We start from the raw sequence: 17905 nt of genomic DNA on the forward strand, positions 1-17905 counted from the left end.
CTGCAGCTGAGAGAGCTCTCTCTTCACTAGGAAGAACTGCGTCCCCCGCGGGGGGCAGAACTACCCCTTCGATGGGCAGACAAACCCCCTCTGCCGAAAGAATTGTCCCCTCATTAGGTCACCTGACGCCTTCAAGGGAACGAACTACCACTTCAGGAGGCAGAGCCTCTCCCGACGTGGGTATCACGAACTTCACGGTCCGGAGCCTCACCCCTCCCGTGTGTCGCTCCACTCCAAACACCTCCCCAAAGAGCACACCAGAGTCATTGCAGGGATCACGAGGGCCGTCAAGAGCCATCACCTCCCGGGGTCGTGAGTCAACAAGGCCTGCCAGTTCAGTCAGCAGGAGGGTCCGCAGCTCCCACAGCGCCATCTCTATGGAAGGAGGCGGGCATGCAGCAGACCCTGCCGGGCGCCAGCGACTGACGGACACAACTTCCCACTCACTTACCAACTAGGTTGCGACGGTTCGTTTTTTTAAATACATCTTGAATTTAAATATCAGTGTTGAACACTTGCATCTTGAACATTCATTGCATCTATAGTGACAATTCTCCCTCAGTTTGACTTGAATTTTGAACATTTTCCATATAGTGATAGCAAACTTTTAGTGTGTGTGCATTGCCTTAGCTTCATACACTGTGCTCCTTTATGCTCGATGAGTGGACGGGTGATATCTGTGTTACAATCCAACCATACAAACTCTTCAGGACGACTGGAGCATAAGACTGTTGTGATGGTGGCTGTCGCCTGAGCTCTATTCCATGAACTTCTTCAGCTCGATTGAGCGTTATAATGCCTCTAATAATTTAATGCCTCATCTTGATCCTTCATCGTAATGAATAATGTTCTCTTGATGTTTTCTGCTGTAAGACCTGCTTGTTGTTTAATGGCTTTGTAGTTACTGCATGCGTGAATGTATATCCGTGTATTATTAATAAACTTCATTAATAAACATTATAAATGGTCGGAAATAAAACATGTTAGCCCAATAGTAGTTGTGTAGTGTTCTTGTAGTTTAAAGTGATCTAAACGGGAATCTTATTAACTCGCTACACTAAATTGTTCGCTTTTATGAATAGCAATGTCCCACTTACAGGTATAGTGCATATAACATTTAATTCTATTCTATGCAAGTACATTATCTGGATTTTGTGCATGTTTGTAGTTAGATTATCAGTACATTACAGAGTAAGAGAGATGTGAATATAAATATTAACGGGAGTGTGTGTGTGTGTGTGTGTGTGTGTGTGTGTGTGTGTGTGTGTGTGTGTGTGTGTGTGTGTGTGTGTGTGTGTGTGTGTGTGTGATATAATATATATTGCAGAATACAAATATTGAAAAGACACACAAAGTTTACATGATAAATTTAATATATTTGAATTATACATTGTACAAAAATTAATTATAAATTAGCTCGTCTTTTTGTAATAATGGAGGTAGATCACTATTTACACATGCTTCAGGTGGGGAATAATTAACACTAAAGGTGTTATCCAGGTAAGGTGTAATTAACAGTATGTTAGCCAAGTAAGGTATAATTAACACCAAAGGTGTTAGCCAGGTAAGGTGTAATTAACAGTATGTTAGCCAAGTAAGGTATAATTAACACTAAAGGTGTTAGCCAGGTAAGGTATAATTAACACTAAAAGTGTTAGCCAGGTAAGGCAGAACTAACAATCTAAGCATGAGTTTGCGCGTGACAAATAGCTCTTGGCAAGGCGCTGTGTGTAGATGCAAGTGTCTTCTGTATCTGGAACTTATCATAATATTGTTAAGTATACAAATATACAAGTGTATGATTTTCAAGAGTATACACGAGAAGGCTGATTTTGTTACTTATTGTCCTTGTGACTCCTGGTGACGATAGTCAGAATATTTCTTGTTATAGATCTTAATAACCCAAAGACCTTAAAGTAGGTCTCATTCTTAAGTCTTAGGTCTCTTGAACTGAGTGAGCCTCGTCCACTTTAGTAGAACTCAACCTTAAGTAGGCCTCGTCACAAGTAGCCGTCATCGAGGTCATAGATAAGGGCTAAACTAGCCCTCGTCTACATAAGTAGGTCGACCTCAGTTTTACATGTAAAATAATATATATATTTTAACATCAATAAAATGACTGTTATGGCATTATGACCGCGGGGCCAGACGCCTCAGCCAGTATTTTGGGAAGCCTTTAGGAGAAATTCTCTTTAGTAATAAGTCCTGATTCTTGTAGCTTCGCGGGTATAAATTTAACAATGAGTATTTCGTCTAATTAGTCGATCGCTCGCTCCGCTGGTCATTGACATCTTAATTATAGGGTTAAGACAGTTCCAAGATTAAGAGGGAGAGAGAGAGAGAGAAGCTTGGGTATCCTTGTAAAGGGATCTGGGGATATATGGATCAGTTCGGATTGTCTGCAAAGGCCTGGTGAATCTAACATCTTTTAGTTGGTAGTATTGGAGAATGTAGGAGATATAATCATATTAGTTGTGAGAAATGGATTCATCCATTTCAGATATATGTATATGTATAAATTGGCTGACATATAGTTACTGAGACAATTGGTTAGACGAATGGATGGTTGAATTGTGGATATATAGGTAGATGGATGGGTGGATATTTGGATTAATGGTGAAAGTTTTGCATCACAATATTTATCTATAAAAGTAGTCACGTCAGTGGATAGGTCATCTTATCTGGATGAAGAAGCTCTGCACCTTCTCTCATACATGGAAGAAAAGCAACATACAAAAGACTAGTAATTTACCGTGCTAGATAAAGTACAAGACGAATATATGAGAATAGCATTAACAACCCCACATCATACAAGTCTGAGAACGATAGTAACAAAGAGACGGTTCATGCGTGTAGTAGCTCAAGTTCAATTCAAGTTCAAGTATGTTGATTGAGACAAGACATCTCAATGGGATAGAGTAGCTTAGACTGTTTCTACCGCGTAGAGTAGAAGCTCATCTGAGCGTAGCATCGTGCATTAATGAGAACCTTCTCTCCTTCCCCTGCAGGTTCTCCGCGTCCCAGGAGCGGCGGATCCAACTGGTCAGGCCCTCCGATAACTCCCTCCCCAATACTCCTGCAGACGACAGAGGCCAGCAGCACGTCCTCGTCAGGAGGACCTACAATTTCACTGACGACGATCCCATCGATTACTACTAGTCTTAGTTTCATGTGACACCACCATCACCCCCCTTTCCCTCCTTCGCACTGACGAGCTCGATGGAGACTGGGCGATGTTTGGCTGTAACGGGGCCTGGCTGTAGCCTGCTGTTTGGCTGTAACGGGGCCTGGCTGTAGCCTGCTGTTTGGCTGTAACGGGGCCTGGCTGTAGCCTGCTGTTTGGCTGTAAAGGGGCCTGGCTGTAGCCTGCTGTTTGGCTGTAACGGGGCCTGGCTGTAGCCTGCTGTTTGGCTGTAACGGGGCCTGGCTGTAGCCTGCTGTTTGGCAGAAAAGGGGCCTGCCTGTAGCCTGCTGTTTGGCAGAAAAGGGGCCTGCCTGTAGCCTGCTGTTTGGCTGTAATCTTTACTCTTGTCTAAATGTAATCCAACAGCAGTTTGTCTGTACTTTGAATTCACTCTTTTGATCTGTTATCTGACTGTAGCCTGGCTATACTCTGAACAGGGACTGCAGTCTAACTGTAGTTTGTTATACAATGTACTAGACTCTAACCTGGTTGAAGACTAACTGTAGTCCAGTCTTGGCTTTAAGTTAACTGTTAATTTAGTCCTAACTGTACATTAATCTGCTAGCAATGTTGCTGTAATCTGCTATCTTTTGTTATCTATTTTTGAAGGTTACTCACTAAAGTCTAGAAAACAAGAGCAGACTTAAGATACACAGATCTGATAGTATACATTACCACCAGAGTGTAGCAACCTAAGGTGCCTCCTAAACATTGATATCTGACTGTGTGATATCATACTTAAGAATGTTAGTCGTGGTTTTTGTCAGTTAAATTTGAAGTACGTAGCCGTAATATATATATATATATATATATATATATATATATATATATATATATATATATATATATATATATATATATATATATATATATATATTATACCGCAGTGCCGGCCGTAGTGGTGTTGTTAGAACGCCACAGTGACAACTGAAAGAATTGATATAGCGCAGTGCTAGTCGTAGGAAGAGTATGAGAATAGCACAGTGCTAGTCGTAGGAACATTGTGAGATAGCACAGTGGCCGACGTTTGCTCCCTCCTGCTCGTGGCAATATGGTCTCAACATCACAGCTTGTCCTCATCTGCAGCAAATTGGTTCGTGTTGTGTGTTAAAAACGTCGTCAACGACTGTGATATGTAGCGAGGAGCCCCCTAGCTTGACAACACAATTTCGAGCGCTCAGTTGAATGTGTAATCAGTAAATGTCTATTTTGTGTTACTTATTTTCTTGAGAAATTCTCACCCTACATGAATGTAAGTGTAATTGAGAGATGTAAATAAGTTTATGAATAAAACTGTAGATGTTTAGCAGCTTCTGCTCGAGCAGGTATAAGTTAACATGTGTGTACATGTGACTGAGTGGTAATGGCCGCCAGTCTTACGTCCTAGTCAAGATTTTGTCTTCAAATTGATATTCTTCTAAACCAATTATTATATTATGTTACCCCTAGTTATTTATTGTATAGAAACACTCAAGTTTAGTGTATGGAAACGAGGCAACATTTGTTGACCAGACCACACACTAGAAGGTCAAGGGACGACGACGTTACGGTCCGTCCTGGACCATTCTCAAGTCCTTGAGAATGGTCCAGGACGGACCGAAACGTCGTCGTCCCTTCACTTTCTAGTGTGTGGTCTGGTCAACATAATTTAGCCACGTTATTGTGACTCATAGCCTGCATGAGGCAACATTTGTTTGTTTGTTGTTTTATATTTAAGATGTCTGCAGATACATATACAAATTAGGAATTTACAGGGTGTTATACTAAATGTTGATAACTATTGCCCCGATATCAATACCTTTACAGAGGTAAAGTCCGTGGATATATTATTAAGTCAGTATGATAACTGTACAGTGTCTGGATAACTGATGCAGACTGACATATCGATCACACAAAGTTAAAAAAAGATACTTTTTTAATGTGCAAATCGATTCATTCAAATAAAAAATACAAATCATCTAGTTTATATTTTGTTACAAAGTGCCTGAGGAATTAAGTAGAATAATACAGATTCCCAGATATGTTACTGAGTAAAGTTTTGGAGGAATGTTTTGAGGAAAAGGTGACAAACCATTATTTCCAGAGGATATGCTGACCTATTTTCCAGAGGATATGCTAACCTATTTTCCAGAGGATATGCTAACCTATTTTCCAGAGGATATGCTAACCTATTTTCCAGAGGATATGCTAACCTATTTTCCAGAGGATATGCTAACCTATTTTCCAGAGGATATGCTGACCTATTTTCCATTGTTCTAATCAGACTCCACTATTCAGGGCATTTCTCTCGAACCAGACTTAATTGAATTTGATACTGATCAACAATAACATCCGACTTGTCAAAGGGTCTTCCCGCATAAACATGTTCGATTTCAAATCTATCAACACAAAAATAAAACTAAGCAATGGAAATAACTTGGGTAAGCTTAGATTCAGGAAAGACCTGGATAAATACTGGTTTGGAGAGAGGCTTGATGATTTATGGAAGAATATATGAATGAGTTTGGGTGTACATAAACAGGAACTGCCTCGAATGAGCCTGTAAGTGTTGGCCCTTTTGAGTCATTCCCAGTATCAATTGATGATACTGAAGATCTGTGGAGGTGCGACTGCACCCTGCGTGACGGGAGATGTCTCCCGTGCCCTCAAGTACATTCCTGCCTGCTTTTATAGCGGATTTGTTTACTTTAGCTTTTTTTTTTCTTCCATAGAGGGATAGGACTCTGGCCCTTGAGCTGTGTGAGGAGGAAGGGGGTACTCTCTGACCTTGTGTGTGACCATTGTCTGAGTGAGAAACTTTCGGAGCAATGCGGTGGAATTGAACTGGCGTCCAGGGTCACCCTAGACGCCTGAGTCTTTCTTTCACAAAAAGTTTTAAGCCGTACCTGACCCAGCTTCTACACATTCACACGAGATTTCTATGTATGACTGTTCACCAGATCCGTAGTTGCCATCATGCCCTCAGACAAGTACCCTGACATTGTGTACATCGCCTTATGCTGTTCTCAGTGGCTTTGTAAGCACTAAAACAATGCAATTAGACGCAAAACTTAAGGCTTTATACATCCATCCCCTCCCTCTCTCGCTCACAAGTTATGGCTGTTTGTAGCCTCGCTTGCCTCTTGTTATTTTTTTGGTTTGTGATTTCGGACAAAAGTATCAAAATAGAGCATGTCAAAGTTATCGGCTTCAGCATTACTATATCCACTGGAAAACACGATTTGCCAACTTTTCTGACAAAAATACCTCCTATGTTCACAGTTCCTGATAATGGTACTAGTTTCTATAGCAAGGTACAGAATCATTTAAGAGATTTAGGCTGGTAACATGACCGTGATTTTGACAAAAAAAATAGAACTATATGTTTTTACATTAAAGTAGTTTTCGGAAGTAGGCAGTCCAAACAAGTATGTTTATAAAAAAAAACTAATGGTTTTATTCAGTAGCATATAAGGATTTTGAGGAAATATATTCAACGTGAAATGCATCCCAGGGTTGCGCCCTAATGGATATCAACATTATCACTTACATATCGTAGCAAGACTGTACAACTCTGGGTCCAGATTCACGAAGCAGTTACGCAAGCACTTAGGAACCTGTCTATCTTTTCTCAATCTTTGGCGGCTTTGTTTAAAATTATTAAACGGTTAATGAGCTCCGAAGCACCAGGAGGCTGTTTATAACAATAACAACAGTTGATTGGGAAGTTTTTATGCTTGTAAATTGTTTAATAAACGTAACCAAAGGCGTCAAAGATTGAGGAAAGATGTACACGTTCGTAAGTACTTGCGTAACTGCTTCGTGAATCTAGCCCCTGGTGTATATATAGTACAGTATATCACTAGAAAGGGCCATCAGGACCAGGCGTACGTGGTTGTTGAACATTTGACTTGTCCATTACTCAAACAGATTGTATTCTTGAGTTTTAAGACGGCAATGAACTATGAAAACCTGCTGAAGCAACTGAATCAAAATAATTCTAATCTAATTTGCACGATACCTTAGGGTTAGGTTAGGTAAGTCAGGTTTCATGCTAGACCTCAACACAAGAACTGGTCCTGAAGGCTAGTTCCTAGTCACATCCAAGACAAATAAGATACTATAACCCTCCAAACACGACGAAACTACGACGTTACTACAACGTTCGAACAAGGTTTAACACCAAACAATTGTAACAACCAATATAACAAGTTGTAACAACGTTCTAATACGTCATAAAAACGTTATAACAAGCTGTTAAAACTTTATTACAAGTTGTAAGAAGGGAATCATCATAGGGACCGTTACGTTGTGTGTTTGTACGGTTACTCGTGGTGGTGTGAGGCGTCTCAAGTCAACTGGTGTAAACAGGGCACTTGGTGCCCGCCATTAAAAAATATGCTGCTTTGTCCTTGTTTTATTTCATCTCTGACATCTGGGAGATTGCATCTTCATTATCCTAAGGTGATATATTTTGCACGAAATTTGAATATTTGGCCATTGGCTTGATGCTCATCGTCCAGAGCAACAGTCATTTTGGTTTCAATGCAATAAATATATTCCTGGCAACGCTAAAATAACATTGACATGTTATTTCAATGTTTAAGATGCGAAAGCACCTTAGAAGCATAACTTCTAAATCATGAAAGATTTCAATCACATGAAAATAGAGTGGGAGGCCAGAAACTCAGGCAATTGAGCTGATACAGAGAGCAAGGTAGGTAGACCAACCCGTCCTCTTAAAAATAACGTCACTTTTGGCTCGTATGCGCACTATGGCCAAATTTGGACGTAATTTGAAATGAAATCGACTCACAAAAGTGACGTACTGTTCCGTTTTCTGTTTGAGTCGTCCGGCCTACTCGGTAAGGTTAAAAGAGGGAACTTTCAATTAACGTAGTCAAACCTCCTTACTCAACCTGCCAACCTGAGAAAATGAGAGCAGAACAGTGATCAACTAGACCAACCACGTCTTCAGCCTCAGAATTAAGCATGTATTGTAATAATAGACCACACCTGCCACTAGGATACAGCGAGGTCTGTCTATCGATGTTAGAAAGGAACTATCAGGGGGAAAGCGCCAAGCCATTATGACTATAGCACTTGGAAGGGGCCAGGATAAGGATTTGGGATTGGACAGGGGGGGGGAGAGGAATGGTGCTGGTGTGGTGTGGTGTGGTCATCATTTTGATGAAAAGGAGCAATAGAAAAACAAAAGTGCACTTTCATCGTATCAGGCTTGGATATCCATGTTCATGGGAAATAGGTTTACAGGTTATAGAAGATGAGAAGAAATGTCAGCACTAGAGAAATGCCCCAGACTTTTTTTTCGAAAAAATTGGCTTTCGTAGCTTGGAAAAAGACGCGATTTATATCGATATTTTTTATTTTGAAAAGTCTCTGTATTGATAGTTCTTTTTACATTTGGAATGTCTCTTTTTTTTTAGTTGTTATTTATATTTCATCCTGGCGTGAATGATACCAAACTTTGGAGCTTTACTTGTATATGGATATTAAACTCATTTACTCATATAAATATATAGGCACTGCCAGACTAAACTCTTAATTTCGCTTAAACATTCTACAATCTATATTAGAACTTATATATGCAAAATTAAAAAAAAAGTTAAAAGAAAATTGAAATGTTGAAAAGAAAATGGTATACCTGAACATATTTATTGTATTGTTTAAAAAAAAGATTTGTATGTAAATATTGCTTAAATTAATATAGAGCTTTCACTAATATTAATTTACCTTCTAGACTTATTTTTGTTACCATTAAATTTGAATTTGTTATGGAAAATAGCGATTGGGTGAATCAGCAAGTGACGTCATAGTATTTAAATTCTCGAAGTCCATAACTCTTTCTTCTTTGTTTTGAATCTAAAAAAAATCACCAATTTCCACGAAGATGTCAAACCAAAATTTGAAATAACTTATAAAATATATATCTTCCTGAGTATATACTAAGAACACTGATCCAACACCAAAAAATATTGAAATAAGATATAAAAATATAATTAGTATAAATGTTAGCCCCACTGGCGCCAGACGGAGCGTGAGGGAGAGTACGTCAGGCAGCGGCGGCGGCGGCGACACGTGTCCTCATCATGGAGTCCAAACAAATGTGTATGCAGGTACGTCTTGAGTACACGTACTACCAGAGTTTGGCTGAGTGTTCGTCCTCTGGATGTAGAATGAATGTGAAATATATGTTGTTGTTTTTTCCTTGGAAGTATTTCGTTAATTGTCATCGTGGTTGCAAATGGCGCCGAATGGTTATCTTGAGATGATTTCGGGGCTTTAGTGTCCCCGCGGCCCGGTCCTCGACCAGGCCTCCACCCCCAGGAAGCAGCCCGTGACAGCTGACTAACACCCAGGTACCTATTTTACTGCTAGGTAACAGGGGCATAGGGTGAAAGAAACTGCCCATTGTTTCTCGTCGGCGCCTGGGATCGAACCCAGGACCACAGGATCACAAGCCCAGCGTGCTGTCTGCTCGGCCGACCGGCTCCCGGATCCTCATAGATTTAAAAAATCTCTTCGGCTGTTGCTAAATTCAACAATCAAGTTACATTAACCGGTTTACAATGATGTAATATATCCAACTGTTGAATTTGCTTACCATGATTCATGGTGTCCTACGAAAATATCTAAATTACGATGTGAAAACCGTGGACCGCTCAGGAAGGAGACACAGGATACATGTCGGCCAGACGCAGTAGCTGGCGTCTCAAGTAAACTGTGAACACTGCAAGTAAACTCATCTTTACCTTAGTAAACCAGGAGATAAGTCTGCTCACATGACCGGCTTATTAAGGGAGCCGAGCGGACAGCAAGCTGGACTTGTGATCCTGTGGTCCCGGGTTCGATCTCGGGCGCCGGCGAGAAACAATGGGCAGAGTTTCTTTCACCCTATGCCCCTGTTACCTAGCAGTAAAATAGGTACCTGGGTGTTAGTCAGCTGTCACGGGCTGCTTCCTGGGGGTGGAGGCCTGGTCGAGGACCGGGCCGCGGGGACACTAAAGCCCCGAAATCATCTCAAGATAACATTGAAAGTTGTAAGTTTTTCCAGTCCACATTGAAAATCCACCAGTTGATTGACAGTGGAGAGGCGGGACCAAAGAGCCAGACCTCAACCCCCCTCCCCCACAAGCACAACTAGGTGAGCACATTTCGAAATATGATAACGATCGCTGAGTGTAGTCACCTAGTTGTGCTTGCGGGGATTGAGCTCTGGCTCTGGGCCCGCCTCTCAACTGTCAATTAACAATCCCCCCCCCCCACACACACACACACACACACTCCAGGAAGCAGCCCGTAGCAGCTGTAACTCCCTAGGTACCTTTTACTGCTAGATGAACAGGATATCAGGGTGAAAGACACTGCCCATTTATTTCCGCCATCGCCGGGGATCGATCCCCGGACCCTAGGATTACAAGCACCGAGTGCTGTCCACTCAGCCGTCAAGCCCCCCTCAACACTGGGTATCGTACTACAATATCGCTGATATAGCAGTAAGTAGCCTAGCAGTAAATAGGTACCTGGGAGTTAGACAGCTGTTACGGGCTGCTTCCTGGGGGTGTGTAACAAAAAGGAGACCTGGTCGAGGACCGGGCCCGCGGAGACGCTAAGCCCCGAAATTATCTCAAGATATATTGTAGGCCCACGGAGTATTAAACAGTAATGATCGATGATAGTGTAGACCCACAGTAAAACAAGTCACAGTGCTCTACTAAATTAAAACAAAATTGTCTGATTTATGCTTGAATTTTCTTTAGGCTTATGCCAGTGGCCATGACAAAAGTTATTCTATTATCATTCAGTTAAATATGACCACATTTGGGTACAAACCCTTGTAACACTGACTGTTTTATTATATTAATTTTCATACTTATAAAATACTGTTTTTATACAATGATTTGTTCTGATTGGATAAAAATACTGTGTTTATACAATGATTTGTTCTGATTGGATATTACATTTTAGAATACTTGGGAAAAGTGTTCATCCGATATATTTTTTAATTATAAATGCATATAAATTGAAATAAGTGGCTGTAATATTTGGTCATCCACTGCAGTAAAAATAGAAACGCAATAGGTACACGGCTAATGCATATTTCAGGATTCTGTTATGAAGCTGCGTCTGGAGGCGCAGAAAGTGGATGAACAGCTGACAGCAGCAGAGGCAAAAGCAGCGCAATCCACCAAGCAACTACAGGAGGCCAACAAGCGGTACAATCACTTACTGGAAGAGCAGGACTTGATAGAGAGTCGTACACGCAGCACCCGCAATAACCTCCGGAAGTGTCACGAATCCTTCCTGATTGAGCGAGAGAGAATAAATAACGCTAATACTCGCTTGGCAGAACTACAACACAAGAAAACGATTGTAAAGGACGACATAGCGCGGTTAGAGGTTGTGGCTAAGGTGGTGGAGCGACGGATGAATGCTTGGGAGGAGATTTTGAAGACCAGACGTATGCGTAACACTCCTGAGGAAGAGCAGGTGATTCAAGCACGCCAGAGCGTTGCCTCTCTCAGGGAGCATCGGGATTCTCTCAAAGGCATGGTTGGAAAACTGCCTCGCCTTAGGGACCAGGTGGACAGCCTCACGCAACGCAAAGATCATCTAGAGAAGCGGGTGAGCCATCAAGGAGCCAGGCTATACTATTTAAATGAATCACTTAGACAAAGATTTCTTAAGTCTGCTAGAGCTAACCAAATATTTTTCCTTTTTTATATGCATTGCACAAACTTTCTCTATTCATACTAGTGTAACTGCTAAACATTACTTCGATATCGTGTATATAGTTTTAAAATTTTATTGATTCCAAGCTGAAAGCAATTTAAAAAAAAATCAAAATGTTTATTTAGGATAAGGTACATACATAAAAGAGATTTTACAAAGAGTGATGGATTTATAGTTAGGGCTAGTACATACAATGCCTAAAGCAACTATTACGCAAAGCGTTTCGGGCATATAAGCAATTTAAATTCAGTTAATCCATTTATGTACAGTATTTTATCATGTTATTTAATCCACATTGCACAGCTCACACCTTCCTAAGGCGGCCCACGCTAAATTTTTTAGCCATGATGGGAAATTACTTTCCTTCACAAACTTTCATGAATCTTAAGACATGTACTCGATTAGATTTTGCTGTAAAAAATATAGACAGGCAATATATGTGTGTAATTTAATTGTGGATGTGTGACCAAGAGGTTTTGTGTTACTTATTATTATCATTGTGCCGATTCACACCTATTTGAATGAAAAATGTGCCATTTTTTCTTTACATAAAAAGGCGAGCATGCAGCACGAGTCGCTAAAAGAAGTGCAAGATGAGTTACATAGAGCCAACCAGGACGTGAGGGTATACCAGCGACGTGACAATGATCATGTGAGGCGTCTACAAAATGATCGAGACCAGGTATTGATTTATTGTTCACATATATATATATCCTAGTGTGTGTGTGTGTGTATATAAAGTAATTTTAGTAAAATATGCAATCGTTAGCACTGTGTAACTAAGGTTATGGTACAGGTGTCAGCCCGCAACGCTCGCCTAGCCATGGAGTTGAGTCAGATGGAGGAGAATGTCACCAAAATAAGGGATAGGCTGGAGGCTGGATGGAGGCCACACTAAGTCCCCCTAACTTACTGGAGATCCACTACGCAGGTCACATCGATTTTGAAAACTGATTTCCATTTCGGCATACATTATTATTATTTATTTTCATCCTTAACTGTCCTGATTTGTCTAGTTGTTTCTGTAGGTGATGTACGGGTTTCGTTTAAGGGGTTGTGTTAAGCTGTCTTCACCGACTCCAAAATAACAATGTTCAATTGAGCTATTGGAATGGAATGAATTGGCCTATCCCCAGATCATGAAATGTCTTATATATTATCCTTTTAAATGGTTTTCATTAGGCATTGACGTTAGAATGAAGATTCTTACTGAGAAAATCAGCAGGAACCATAAGGAGGATTCGAACCTATACACTGGGTATTCTTAGGCAAACGCTCTAAACCACTACTACCACTACATTGGACAAAAGCATTGCAACCTGGGATTTAGCTGAATCCTCTAGGGGTTTCCGAGGCTTCCACTGAAGCATATCATAGTTTCGCACAATGCCCCCCTCCATGCACTCTGGCTTGTAGTCTAGGAATTCTACCTCCTACGCATCTCTTGAAATGGACAAAGAAGCGCAAGAAGTAGAATTCCTAGACTACAAGCTAGAGTGAATGGGCTCGTTGTGTGAAATCCTTGATAGGCTTCAGTGGAAGCCTCAGGAACCCTAGAGGATTCAGTTGAATTCCAGGATGCAATGCTTTTGACCATGTCGTGGTGTAGTGGTTTAGAGCGTTTTTGCCTGTGAGAACCCACTCCATAGGTTCGAATCTCTCTCATGGCTCCTGTTGATTTTCTCATTGATTCATCACGTTAATTGGATTTCTTTGTGTAATTGAAGGTTCTTACATAACACCAAATTAAATCTTTATTTTTTTATGAACAATTGAGTATTTCAGTTGAAAGTTTCCTAGAACAGTGTAGTGGTATTTTTAATAAAAAAAACCAATTGGGTTAAATAAAAAACTACAGCAAATTATTCCCTTTATTAACTACGCTAAATTGCCAGTGTGTAGAAATTCCTATCATATTCAAGACTTAATGCAGCTTATATTTAGCTGTGAAAGTATTGCAATAAAAGTTCATCTTTTCAGCAAATGTTCTAGTTTAGTCGTGTCTGGTGATTCCTTACAAGTTACAAGACAAGCATGGATCTTTTATATATATATATTTTAATAAAGTTAGATAAAAAATAAGATTATATTATGTTTATTCATTCAATAAGGGAGCTTACGTTTATGTAAAAAAAAAATCCCTGCTTTCTACAGAATTTTAATTCGGGTTGTAATTTTAACCTAGTCATGTATTGATGTTAACAACAGGGTCTTTCGTTGGCGCGTGGTTATAACATCATCAATATTGGCGTTAATCTGTATAAAACGACTCTGGTTTATCATTAACTATGGTTTATCATTAACTGATAAAGCAGAGTATAGACGAAAACAATACGCCAAGGATTTGCGAGGGATGCACGGGCATAGGGAGCACTGGGGCATAGAACCAACTCAAGGGCAAACACTACGAACACTCACGGCTTGGAGGAGCACGTGGAAGGAGGATGGAACACGAGAATTAATAGATTCTTTATTATGCACCCCCCATACCCATCCCGTGGGCGGTGGTAAAAGGGATACGGAGGCACATAATGGGTTCAGGAACTGAATCCCATACCTGCCAAACACACACCGAAACTACGACCTTGGTACAATGTTCGAACAAGTTTTAACACCTAACCAGTTATAACAACCAATATAGCAAGTTGTAACAAAGTTCTAATATGTCATAAACACGTTAAGCCAAGATGTAACAACTTTATTACAAGTTGTAACAAGCGGAAAATAGAGACAGTTACGGTTTGTGTTTCCAGGATAGTTCATTTAACTAAGCAAGTGACAATCTTTCAAAGCTAGTTACACAATTATTAATGGTATATATACATGTACATATATATACAATCATTTACACAAATACATACACACATCGATAATCTTTTTATATCACAAGTGATTCAACAAGAAGCTCACAACAGTCACTATACAAGGCACTTTACATTTATGGTGAGACACAACTACTAGTCTTGCTCCACACTCACCCAACTGGGCGGCAGTTTTACAGTCATGCATGCATTCATTGCCTACAGTAAGCAAATTTTGGATACTTTGCTAAGATTCCTGGTAGTACTTCATTATGAATGAAGTACTTACACATTTCTTGGACTCCATTGATTGTGTTTTCTCTGAATTTCGCGATTTTTTCACATAACATTATATAATGGCGCAAGGTATACCAGTAGTTCTGCTGACAGTTTACATTTAGTCAAGTCTACATCAGCAGATGTTACAAACTCCCAGAGGTACTTGTAGCCGAGCGGTGGTAATATCCTTTCCAGTACCGCCCACGAGATGGGTATGGGGTGCATAATGAATGAACTAAACTAAACTAAAAGGTACAAGGAGGGAACACTGGTCCAACTTGAGAGGGCAAGCTGGATCGTAGCACGGCGACAGGAACACTGGGGCACATGAGCAGGGAAGAGTTGAGGAATAATTTCCGCATGCAGTGGAAAGAGGGGTAAGGGAAACATAACAGTGGGAAGAACTAAGCTAAATGGAGGAGGCAGGCTGGGGGGTCATACTAGCAACGAGGGAGGAACAACTCAGGCATCGGGAGCACTAGCCACATGAATAACTAGAACTATTAATTAACTCAAGAAATTAAATAACACTAGAACTATTAACAAAGGGCACTTAATAAATAAAATGAATGACTCCAAAACTGAGCAACAATGAGAAATATGTGACCAGGATGCAGAGCAAACTGGCGTCGTGGAGGCTGGGAATCGTCAGTGTGCACATGGAGACTCATGGCACAGGAGAAAAAATTATGTAACTCCAGCAGCAGCCGGGAGGAACATTTCTTTACCTTAATTCTGCAGAAGTGGTGGTGGTGGGGAAATCTGCATTGTCGAAATTGAAATTGAAATTAACATTGAAATAAGTTTATTGAGGTAAAATACACACAAAGGGATGAGGTAGTGCTACATAGCCTTCCCGGTTTGGTGCCTTCTATTGATAATTACTTACTATTCTCACCCCGTTCAGTACATCGTGTTAATACATACATAGACACACATCACAAGCAATAAACTTATTACCGAACATTCTGAGAGATAAACATATACATTTCCTCCTTTACACAAGTAGGACTGCATTGTCGAAGGACGTGGATGGTGTAGCAGGGGCCTGGGTGGAGGGTGGGGATGGGGGTGTCAGCAGCATAGAGATCCATGTTGGCGTGTCTGGGCTGTCCATGACAATGTAGTTTTACGCTGCTGATGTGTAGAGGTGACAATGGCTGGCGGGCAAGAGATAATGCGGGATTGATGATTGATTGATGAAAATTAAGCCACCCAAGAGGTGGCACGGGCATGAGTAGCCCGTAAGTGGTAGATGTTTGGAGTGAATGTGATCTTTAGTTGTGAAAGGATATACTGTGTGCTGAGCACGCATTTAAGCTGGCACTCCTATGTGGCTGCTATTGCGGGGAGAAAGGATACTGCTTAACAGTATTTATGAGGGTGTCCAGCTGCTGGACACCTTTTTTTAACCGGAAGAGTAGCATTGTTGATGGCTTCCGGGTGGTTACTACAAGATTTAAGGACTCTTAAACGCTCTTCTAAAGTCGTTGGTTGCTTCACATTCCAGGAGGTAGTGGCTTTTCTGTGATTGTTTGGCAGAAGATGCATTCCCACTCTTGGTTCACTATTTTCCCAGTTGCATCTGTAACCTAGACGTAGTCTATATCTGTATGTACAAGCGAATTGCTATTTCTGTGGATTCCTTTCGGGATATTTAACCTAACTTGGGGCCTGAAGTTACCATATTGCAGAGGGCAAACCTTCTGCTACTCTGTTGTAGATGAACTTTGTTGAGGGATTATGGAGTGCGAGTTCTTGTTGAATTTAGAATTAGCTACTCAAAGAAATTTCCACGTATCACGGACTATAGTGAGCCCGTCAAAGTGCGAGAGGCTTACAGCCGCATAGGTAGAGGTCAGGTTGGGCGAGGTAACTAATTGCATATAAGTAAGTGTTTTACTTTTTCTCAAAAATCTTGTCTCTCCAACATGGTTTATATGCTGCTGATGTTATCCTGTTGCTTGTGTGGCTGACCTGGTATTTTTACCGATTTTCACTTTCCTTTGACAAGCTTCCAGCTTTCGATTCCCGTCGAGGTTACTGGAGAGATGGTGACCCCTTTGGTAAAATCAGGGAAAATTCATTTGTGAATAGAAAACTATGTCCGCCAGACTAAATAGGAGGAAGATTTTTAACATTGTAAGAGGCTAAATTGTTGTTGAAAAGTTATCAAGTCTGGAATTGAGTAGCTTTCAGTAAACAGTGGTGATAGACTTGTTTAGGCTATGATTATTTCACACTACTATTGAAGTGTTTTGCATGATAATAAATTACTATTGGAACATATTTGCCAGAAAGAAAAGACTAATGTCAATCCTATTGGGTCTAACCTATGTTAAACTGATGTAGAAAAGTGATCATAGCAGGGAAGTGAAGCTGTTGCTGTAGGAGTGTGTTGGGTTAAGCACCGATTCAGAAATATCAAATAAAAAGTAGACTCAAAATTATAGCCATGAGCGTGTTCTGGTGGAAAATTTTGTTTTCTTTAGTAGCTTAATTCTGACGAGATAAATCAGGCAGTTCACAAGAAAAAATGGCCTGCAAAATGGCAAGCACAGTACCATATATGCTGTACAAAATTTAATAATGCTCCGATATGAGTGAGTTATAAATACTTAATCCACCAGTATAGCTGTTCATTCAAAACAGACACTAGGTTTAATTTGGCAGCAGCAACAATTGCCTACCAGTCTTATGCAAGTATTAATCAAATGACCCTGAAATGCCATGAGCGAAGGATTCACACACAAATTCCCTTTCTCCGTTCTTAACAGGCTTTTATATTTTTCCACCTTTGTACAATAACATTTTAAAATATGTTTTTTCATTAATATTACTCAATGTACATTATGGAATGTACCTGAATTTTGGTTGAACCAAGAACTTGTGAAAATAAAACTATGGA

At 40.4% G+C, this 17905-nt stretch overlaps 2 protein-coding genes across 4 annotated transcripts in view; both read left to right on the forward strand.

Moving 5' to 3' along the window:
* Nucleotides 1-7570, forward strand: part of LOC123745908 (uncharacterized) — a 79809-nt gene extending 72239 nt beyond the window's left edge. Inside the window, exons 30-31 of one of the 3 annotated variants that reach the window (XR_011224990.1) lie at nt 1-467; nt 3009-3147. The exon at nt 1-467 is cut by the window's left edge and continues 114 nt beyond it. Coding sequence is in view for 1 of the 3 variants with exons in the window: in XM_069314184.1 (XP_069170285.1) it covers nt 3009-3159 (151 nt within the window). In the remaining 2 variants the exon portion in view is untranslated. Of the gene's footprint in view, nt 468-3008 lie in introns of all 3 variants that reach the window. The other 2 variants (XR_011224991.1, XM_069314184.1) reach the window with 2 other exon arrangements.
* A 1634-nt stretch (nt 7571-9204) lies between these two features.
* On the forward strand, nt 9205-13201 carry LOC123745972 (tropomyosin-1). The gene is made up of 4 exons (XM_045727079.2): nt 9205-9300; nt 11291-11809; nt 12474-12599; nt 12714-13201. The coding sequence occupies exons 1-4, from the start codon at nt 9274-9276 to the stop codon at nt 12813-12815; spliced, it is 774 nt and encodes a 257-aa protein (XP_045583035.1). The 5' UTR covers nt 9205-9273; the 3' UTR covers nt 12816-13201.
* Nucleotides 13202-17905: the final 4704 nt, after the last annotated feature.

Source organism: Procambarus clarkii, chromosome 78 (assembly GCF_040958095.1).
Source record: "Procambarus clarkii isolate CNS0578487 chromosome 78, FALCON_Pclarkii_2.0, whole genome shotgun sequence".
In the NCBI taxonomy this organism is placed as follows: domain Eukaryota; kingdom Metazoa; phylum Arthropoda; class Malacostraca; order Decapoda; family Cambaridae; genus Procambarus; species Procambarus clarkii.

Coding starts and splice junctions, on each gene's coding strand:
- LOC123745972 (XM_045727079.2), top strand. CDS start 9,274: ATGGAGTCCAAACAAATGTGTATGCAG. Junction 9,301..11,290: donor CCAAACAAATGTGTATGCAG/GTACGTCTTGAG, acceptor TGCATATTTCAG/GATTCTGTTATGAAGCTGCG. Junction 11,810..12,473: donor AAGATCATCTAGAGAAGCGG/GTGAGCCATCAA, acceptor TTACATAAAAAG/GCGAGCATGCAGCACGAGTC.